This window comes from Bremia lactucae, linkage group LG9, assembly GCF_004359215.1.
Source record: "Bremia lactucae strain SF5 linkage group LG9, whole genome shotgun sequence".
NCBI lineage: Eukaryota > Oomycota > Peronosporomycetes > Peronosporales > Peronosporaceae > Bremia > Bremia lactucae.
Genome location: NC_090618.1, coordinates 1,995,030 through 2,004,493, shown reverse-complemented (window position 1 = coordinate 2,004,493; position 9,464 = coordinate 1,995,030). Strand labels below are relative to the sequence as shown.

At 45.2% G+C, this 9,464-nt stretch overlaps 1 protein-coding gene across 1 annotated transcript; it reads left to right on the top strand.

Annotated features, from left to right (window-relative positions):
• Positions 1–8,075: 8,075 nt before the first annotated feature.
• CCR75_000898 (uncharacterized protein) lies at positions 8,076–8,900 on the top strand (the record flags this gene model as incomplete). Its single annotated transcript, XM_067959003.1, has 1 exon — positions 8,076–8,900. One exon carries the CDS (start codon positions 8,076–8,078, stop codon positions 8,898–8,900), a length of 825 nt encoding a protein of 274 aa, XP_067819530.1.
• Between the last annotated feature and the right edge of the window lie 564 nt (positions 8,901–9,464).

The following is a 9,464-nucleotide window of genomic DNA, read 5'->3' as shown; positions in this document are numbered from 1 at the left end:
CCATGTGTATCAACGATGCAGTCCAGTACAGGTATCTCAGGGATCCCTATGACGCACTTTTGCAAGTTGACGTACAATTGGGCGTCCTTCGAAGTCTATAACACAGCGTCTAAATGACGGTTGTGCAATTCTATTGCGTTCAGCCCGTCCCCGGCCCTACTATGCACGAATACATCGTCAAAGTAATGGCGCGTAGGCACGGTGCTGACGCATCACCTGAGCCACCACTCGGTTGGATGTCGCTGGTGCGTTTTTCAAACCTTGGGGCATCACAAGCCACTCCCAAAGCATCGACATGGGTGGTACTAAACACGTTAGGAATGCTAAGGTAGTTCGCCCAACGCTTTGTGGTTGCTAAGACAGATGCCATGCCACAGAGCCACACAAGCTTCACCATACTATTGCTTACAAATCTTATAAGGTTGAAATTCATTAATGCCATACCGTTTAGGGTGCTTACTGCCGTTTTGGCTACATCGGACTCTCTCATGAGTACCTGATAGTAACCATCCTTCAAATCCAAGGCGGAAAAAATAGTTGACTTTTCCATGGAGTTCAACAAGACATCTTTCCGCGGGGTTGGCGTTTGCGCCGGTATAGTCGCCGTGGTCAGCTTATGGTAAGTATGAACCACGCGCCATCCACCTGTGGCTTTACGCACACAAAAGGTCGGCTACAGTGAGGCGATTGGCTCACACGCACATGCCCCGCCTTGGCGCGCTTGTCGAAGTACTCATCGATATAATCGACTTGTTCTTTCGGCAACGGCCATTGCCTGGTCACACAATACTTGGTGCCAGATTCGAGGCCTATCTCGTGCCCGATGCCCCTATCTGGTGGTAGGCGGCTCGGCACTACTTGTGGGAACACATCACGATGTTTCCACAGAACCTCAAAGAACGGACTGTCTCTCAAGACATCCCAGCCTTGGGCAGCGAACTGTTTTTTTTTTTTTTTTTTTGTCCGTTTTAAGGACGCTCTCGTCCATTGTGGACGACACGCAACAGTCCACCATGTTTTTTTCTGGAACTGGTTCGACTACTTCAAGGATCTTTCCTTCCTTTAATTCGGCAAGGAACAGATCCCACGACATCTCCGGGAGATTAACTATCGCCTCGGCAGATTGAAAGACTTGCCGGAGCACCTCACTGAGATGCCTCCGCAACTTTGTCTTTGACGGCCTTGAACACTTCGTTCGAAGGCCCGTCCTCTATATTAGAGACTGATCCAAAGATCACTCGTTTAGACGTGCCTTTAAGTCCTAATCTGTCGGGTACTCGTTCTTCGAGTCACCACGACCTTTTTCTGGGAAGCGAGTGCCGTTGAACTCCTGGCTAACGCACCCCTTCCAACCGCACCAGGCTCTTGGCACTGTGCCGGTTTAAGCGACGCATGACTTCCTGTCAGCTCGCCGTCTACTGCCACATGCTCTCGGCTCTGTGCAGGACATTCGGGCGCATGACTACTTGTTATCGCCTTTTTCACTACCCCAGTCTCCACGATCTGGGTAGGAATTGGTGACGTTTGACATCCCGTCGACGCACCTTCAACTGTGCTTGACACGACATCAGTTGCATTCGCCTCTCGCGTGAGCACTTCCTTTCCGGTGTCCTGCGTAGAGTTCGCAACTGTGTGTGTACGCCAGTCTATCCATGGTTGATACTCTGCCAACCATAGCATGCCTTGGATGAGGTCATACGGACTCTCCATACTTAGCACTGTAAGCTTCTCTTTACAGGAGAAGTCACTAAAGCTGAAGGCGAGTTCTACCTGAACTCCCTCAGACTTAACGAGCGCGCCGTTCGTTAAACGAACGGTCGCCTCTTCTCGCTTGCCATCCTGGCAAAGCGACTCAAACATCGCCGGTCTCTTTCACTGAGCCGCGACTTTCACAAAATTCTGTGATGCACCCGCTAGGAGGGTTATCAATTTGTCATAGACTCTTATTTGAGCGCTAGAGACCCGCAGGGTTGAGGTTCGTAATTTCGAGACCTCAGGGACTATGCTACCGGTTTGTTTCACAACTCTGAACTTAAGGGTAGCTTCAGAGTCCGCGTCAGTAGAACATCCCGCCTCAACTGCGCTCCTGCACTTCCCGACTCCTCAGCGGTCGATGCAGAACTCATGCGTCTTGCACGCTGGTTCTTGTTGTCGCCCTTTGGGAAGGGAGTCCTCTTGCTGGGTGTCTTTGTCCCAGCAGGGACCCTGGTATAGCAGTGAGCCATCATATGGCCGCGCTTGCCGCATTTATAGCCGACAACGTCTGCATTGCCCAACTCCATGGTAGTGGCATCTGACATCTCGGCCGACGGCTTATACCAAGCTGTCGCCGAGGCACTGTTGTAGGATTGCTCCTCAACTAAGGCAATTTGGATTGCCTCTTCCATCGTCGACGGCACCTTTCTAAAAAAGGCCTGTCGCGATTTGCCATGCCGTAGTTCGTTCATAAACGTAGGCACCTTAATGTGCTCCGGAATCGGACCTACGGTAATGGACGCCGACAGCGTGCGCATCTCTTGCACATATTCTGCAAAGATCGCTTCGCCTATCGCGCCCCAAAGAAGCGCACCTGAAGCAACACTTCGTTGTTCAGCGGCTGGTACATGGCGCAAATCTTTTCCTTAAATGATCGCCCATGCAGGGAACGCCATTCTGTCCGCCATAAGCGCCGAGTAAGCTCACTCTGAGGCCTTACCGCGCAGATGCCACATGGCGTACGACACTATCCGGCTATCGTCCTCGATGATCTGCGCGACACCCATTGCTCCACGGCTAAAAGCCAGCGGACAATCGTGTGCGCTGCAGTTCCATCGAACTTGGGCGGATCCATCCAAATGGGCTTCAGCTGAAGCAGCCGGGCGAAGAGCATCTCAACAGTCGTGTTGAGAGCCTCGCTCCGAGCCTGCTCATGCCTCAGCTCATCCTGAGTCTGAGTGACGGACTCCGCCGCAGCATGGCTCTGTGCCTCGGACGCGTCTCTCCGCTGTCAGAGCACGAGTGTCTCTAATGCTCCAATTCAGCAACATGTTGCTCAGGGAACTAACCAGGAGCCTGACCACGGCTTGTTCACCAAGTCCCCGCGCCATGTGCCCTGCCACCTCCGGATGATGTTCGCAGAGGTGGGGAAAATGAGCCCAATCAATGTTAAGTCTCTCACTCACGAGCATACGCAGAGATGCGGGTCGTGGGAAGTATTTCAAGTGCTACCAAGGTAGGCGGGCACGTCGTAATCCGGCCACGCTCTACCTAGACACACACCTCAGCACAGCGAGGAAGCGGGTTAACCAGCTTCTCTTGCGTGCAGTGAGGTAGTTGTGGTGGGCGCGTTAGCGACCTCACCCAACGCACTAAATACTTTAGTTAAGTGTCGTCACGGGAGCGGTAATCCGGCTCCTCGTGCGCACTTACGAAGTAAGAAGTAGTTTTCTGACTGATTTATATTTAGTCGCATTGAATATAAACACCTATATTTACCAATCAAAATATCATTTTTATAGATAACACTTAATATGTATTGCGAGTGTATCTTTCTAGAAACATCATGTAACAGATGACGCTAGGCGTCATCTCTCCTAATGTAAATGCACCCATGTGCATCACATACAGAAGGGTTGGTCACAAATGTGCACCACACCCGAGAGCTGGGTCTAATAACTTGAATTATGTAATTGACCGTCGCCTTAAGTAAACCAAGTGTACTTAACGGGGACTGTGTATCATTAGGGCAACTTTAGCCCGTGACAGAGCGTGGCCGCATTACGTCGTGCCCGCCTACACCGTTACAGTCAGTAAATAAGTTCCTATGTTTCGCAAAAGCTTCGTTAGCCCCATAAAAACTGTATCACGATATGAGTATTCCTATACCAACAGATGCACGTTATAGCACACATGACGAAGCAACGGAAGCATTAATATCTTTGCAGTGGATAATGGATTTGCGGTAAAGGTTCAGAGAACTCGGACTGTTGGAAACAAAAAAGGAGGTCCAAGCAAAAACAGAGTCCTATTTGTGCGTGCATGGTGGGAAGCCAAGCCAAGGATCGCGAATTCGCAGTTCTGTACACTCAGTCAAGAGTGCTCTTTGAAACTGATATTGCGCGAATATGACACTGATGCCTGGGTTTCCAGTGAAATAATATTGATTTTACCTCGTTTGGTAAATAAATTGACGGTACACCGCTACAGTAAGCGCTTTAATTAAAATAGCCAATAGTAATTATCAGTAAATGCAAGTCTGCCTTGTAGTGCATGTTTTTTCAGTGTACCCGCTGTTTTATAAACTTAGTCTTACTAGAGAAATCTTGTCACAAGCAAAAAATTTTGGCGAGCAATTTATCGATAGGCAGCTTGCCACGGGGATCGTCTGACTCTTGCATCCAAGAAGAAGGTCAATTCTTGTATTCGTAATGCTCTTGCAGAGGCTGATCACATACACTGCCGTTCTAGCGTACGATGGCTTTCAGTTTAGCCGCGCAATTGCCGGCAATAAGGTTTAAGATTTAACAACATGATACTTGTCACATTTTATTGATTTTGCCTTAATATATGTAATTACCAAGCTTTTCATTTTACAATAAGATCAATATGTCGAAGCTTCGCAAAATAGAAACGCAATCAGCAAAATTCTATTCGCCATAATAATATTCGTAAAACAGCTCCATTAAAGGCGGTTTGACATAATGAAAGCTTATGGAGTCCGGAGCACAGCAATTCGTTCCATTTTGCCATCCAATGCCGTTATGGTCCGAAAACCAATTCATCTCTTGATAAATCGATGTAAAGACATTGTGGTCATAAGCCTCTGCGTCGTGAGACTTGGTATACAGCTCCTTCGGGTCGTATTGATGGAACCTCTCGCGTTTCTCAATATCCCGTGTATCTAATGGAATAATGCCAAGATGCCGCATGCAAAACGAAATGGCCCAATCATCTGGAACCACCTCGTATGGCAAACAAAACGGTTGATCCAGCGCGGCAACTAATTGTTTTAAATACGCCCAATTCATAGCATACCCCGCTCCTCCAGGGGTATACAATAACCCCCCATGACTTTGCGTCTCTTCTTTCACCTTGAGCATTCTCGCCACATGATCTGGATGAAAATTCTCAAACGGCTCAAAGACTCGCTGCATTTCCCACCACGGCAACGTCATGCGATGCCCTAACAGCACTGGTCCTGCCCTGGCCGCTGCTTGAATGGCTGGGCTGCTTACGTACGTTTTGAGGTTCTCCATGACGACAAACGTGTCGTCGTCGCACTTAAATATCCAATCATATTGATCCTCGGTGACTTCACGGAGTAATAGCCGCACGATCTCACGGTGCTTTTGCCACAACATGGAATGCAACGGCGGGGCTGTGATCGCGATTGTAGGGTACTGAAGATCTTCAGTGTCACTCATAAAGAGAAGTTTATCGCATTTGCGGCCCCACGTTTGCTTAATAGCTTGTAACCTCGTGTCGTGGTTTCCGTGGAATGTGTTGACCCAACAAAGCACGCGGGTCGTGGAAGCTTCGGGTGAGAGAGTTGATACATGCACAAGATCCAAGGCATGAACATGTCTTTCCAGTTCCTTTGTGAGTAACGATCGATGGCTTAAGATTGGAAAGACCCGCAAAGCGAGGAGCAGCAGCAGTCGCATCGATATTCGTAGCTACAAGGAACTCGGTTGAAATTAGTTAAATTCAAGCAATTTTTGAAAATGAACCCTTCTCATCATTTCATTATCGCTGCCATAAAAACATATTAATTAAGCGAGATAAGACCGAAGTTGTTACTCCTACACACCTTGACGTGTTTTATAGTCAATCAGGCGACTACTAATAGGATGTTTTGTATAGCAAAAGTGCTATAAATTGCTCGCATTACCATAACGTAAAAATTGTTTTTTTTAGATTTAGACACAGCCGCACAGACGGACAGAATTTTTAGCAAGTCTCGCACCCGGTAAAGTTTTTTTAAGGTCAATAGACTAATGTCTCATTGCATCAATAATACCAAATTTGGTATTATTGAAACTATTCAAGTCAAAATTAAAAAAGATAATAATTTTGTACTTCTTTGTTTATTTCCTCTTAAAGGAACTGATAAATAATAACAAAAATATTTTTTTATTCCTTTAATAGGAAATACTACTGAAGTTACGGGAGACCCNTTAATAGCTTGTAACCTCGTGTCGTGGTTTCCGTGGAATGTGTTGACCCAACAAAGCACGCGGGTCGTGGAAGCTTCGGGTGAGAGAGTTGATACATGCACAAGATCCAAGGCATGAACATGTCTTTCCAGTTCCTTTGTGAGTAACGATCGATGGCTTAAGATTGGAAAGACCCGCAAAGCGAGGAGCAGCAGCAGTCGCATCGATATTCGTAGCTACAAGGAACTCGAATGAAATTAGTTAAATTCAAGCAATTTTTGAAAATGAACCCTTCTCATCATTTCATTATCGCTGCCATAAAAACATATTAATTAAGCGAGATAAGACCGAAGTTGTTACTCCTACACACCTTGACGTGTTTTATAGTCAATCAGGCGACTACTAATAGGATGTTTTGTATAGCAAAAGTGCTATAAATTGCTCGCATTACCATAACGTAAAAATTGTTTTTTTTAGATTTAGACACAGCCGCACAGACGGACAGAATTTTTAGCAAGTCTCGCACCCGGTAAAGTTTTTTTAAGGTCAATAGACTAATGTCTCATTGCATCAATAATACCAAATTTGGTATTATTGAAACTATTCAAGTCAAAATTAAAAAAGATAATAATTTTGTACTTCTTTGTTTATTTCCTCTTAAAGGAACTGATAAATAATAACAAAAATATTTTTTTATTCCTTTAATAGGAAATACTACTGAAGTTACGGGAGACCCAATGATTGTATCGATAGCAATTGAAGTTTTACCTGTTTGTCTATCACCAATAATTAATTCCCTTTGACCACGACCTATCGGTATTAAACTATCGACAGCTTTTAATTTTACGTCGTTTATTTATATATTTCTTATATTTATATATTTTTATCGTTACAAGTTGTCCGAAATGGTGTCGATATGTAGATTGCAAAAGGACTTTATGAGTTTGTTTTGTAACTACTTTCGCTTTTATACCAGTTCATGACCCGAAATACTCACTTTTTTGCTTACATTATATGTTGCTGAATTTATCGATGCCGGGGCCAGCATACTTCAGTCAGTCTCGCACGACTAGTGCTTAGTAAGATATTCGTATTCTGCATGAGCATTTTCAGTAAAGAAGAAGTTTCAATAATGTTTCAACGAGCGATGCAATGACTATAAAAAAGGAACCAATATAATGTGGGTTCTGTCTTTTAGATTCACTACTGAATGGCAGAATGCGAGTAAAGAAACGCTTGAAACTCGTGGCGTATATGACATACTGAAGTCGCTGTGGAGAAGTTACATGTATGTCCTTGCCACACGGTTGTTTTACGTCCAAGTTCTTGAATCGCTTGCCTTTTAAATGCCCTGGCGTTCGATTAGATTCTACATAATCTTCTGTAACACAAATCGATAGAGCCAGAAAATCTTTTAAAAGCATCCTTTCGAGTGGATCAGGTTTGCAAGCCGGGATGGATCATTCGCTGAAACCGGATAGACTTGAGAAATTAAGGATGAATGGCTAAAAGCAAGCACGGAGTTTTCAAAGATCCGCATAGTACATGCTACGCAAACCCGACGACGGTTTCGATTCGATACGCTATATAGAAGCATAAGAATGTCATGAACCTACTTGCGCTTGAATCACGAGCGGGAAACAGGTCTGGCTCTGTTAACGCCCAGATGCAAACACGATCTATACTTATGTGCGCTGACCACACTCCAGTAAAAAACTAGGATAGAGGGATGTGCATCTCAGCTGATGCCGTGCTCGTCGTCCCGCAAAGCACTACAAAAGTTTGTAAACCCAAGACATGCAAACCTTGTTTGCCAGTCAGAATTACTGGCTCACGTGTCCTCGTGAGGGATTCGAGGGATTAAATTGATCACGTGGTTGACACAGGTCAAAAATGGCGTTGAAATGAATCCTATGTGCCACATGGTACATCTGATCCAACATGTCGCAAGAGCGCAAACGAAAAGCTCTAGAAGCACGAGTCTTCCCTTCTATTTCACTGGCTACTGTCTTTCTACGAGTCTACTTACCTATCGCACGAAGGCACTTGTATCTGTTCTGCAGATGGTTGGGAATCAACGCAATTCTCGAGGGTCCTTGCACTGCACTCACCACTTCTTCATTTGCGTCCTCCCTTCAGGACTGTCCATTGCCACAACTCTTGGAATTGCTGTCTCTCATGCCGTCGCTCAAGCTTCTAGTTGTCGCGCTTGCTGCAGTGCAACTCACCGTCGTGAACGCGACATACTTGGCCGGTAACCGCAAGTCTTCCGTTGACGCCTTTTACTCTAATCCAAATGGTCGTCGCCTGGTCGAGGTGAAGCCCGTGTCTTGGTTTGGCACCTATGCCTCTAATTCAGGCAATCGCCGTCTTGACCAGACTGAAGAAGAGCGGTTGTTCGGTCTTGGTAGCAGTAAAGCGCTCACTCATCTGGTGAAACATGAAAAAGACTTAAATGAAATCGAAAGAGCTGTTGAGGAGCACTTTGGCGCACACACGCTAGCAGTCCTGCAAAAAGATGCACGTGCTTCTAAAGCTCTGAAAAGCGAATTCAAAGCTCTGCTAACGCGAAGTAAAGAACAATCTTTGTCAAAAGAAGAAATCAAGCACTTTACCGAAAAAATTATTCAAGAAGTCCACAAGTCGAGAAAAATGTCCAAAAAAAAGAAGTTTGTTTTGGGAGCGGGGTTTGTTGCAGCTTTCATCTTTCTCGGGTATTTGTACAAAAAGAGCCAGACGCCACCCGTGGAAGGTCCGAAACTGTAGGAAAGCGTCGTTCTTAGCTCTTAAGGCGTGACAGTAGGACGTAGTTTTATCGTGTACTCCGTTTAAGTTTCGAGCGATCTCAGGCATCCTGGATTGTCACTTGGCATTTCAATGTATAAGATGTTGTTGCTCAACTTTTGCAACTTTCTGAATAAACTTGTTTTTTTAAATTGTTTTGATTTTGCATGATACTTACTTTAAACAATCAGCTACTATCTCACCGAGGAAATACAAAATATTATTGAGATGAAAGCAGTTTTATTAAGTGATTCCGGCAAAAAAACTACATTGCTAATGTTCACTCTGTAGTCGTGGAAATCCCAGATGTAGCAGCAAGAACCTTTGGCCGAGCATTTGTCTTTCTAACAATTGTAAGACGCACTGAGAGCATTAGTGTCAATTGAAGGTGGGTAGTGCTAGGCAAAGCAGGACCATGTGTGACGGATCTTCTGCAGTCGATCACTTAAATTTCACAAAGTAATTCGGATTTAAAGGTGGGCCATTTAAGATTTAACTGCCGTAGACAGCTTAAAATTTGTGTGCTCGGGTAAGGTGACAATTTTA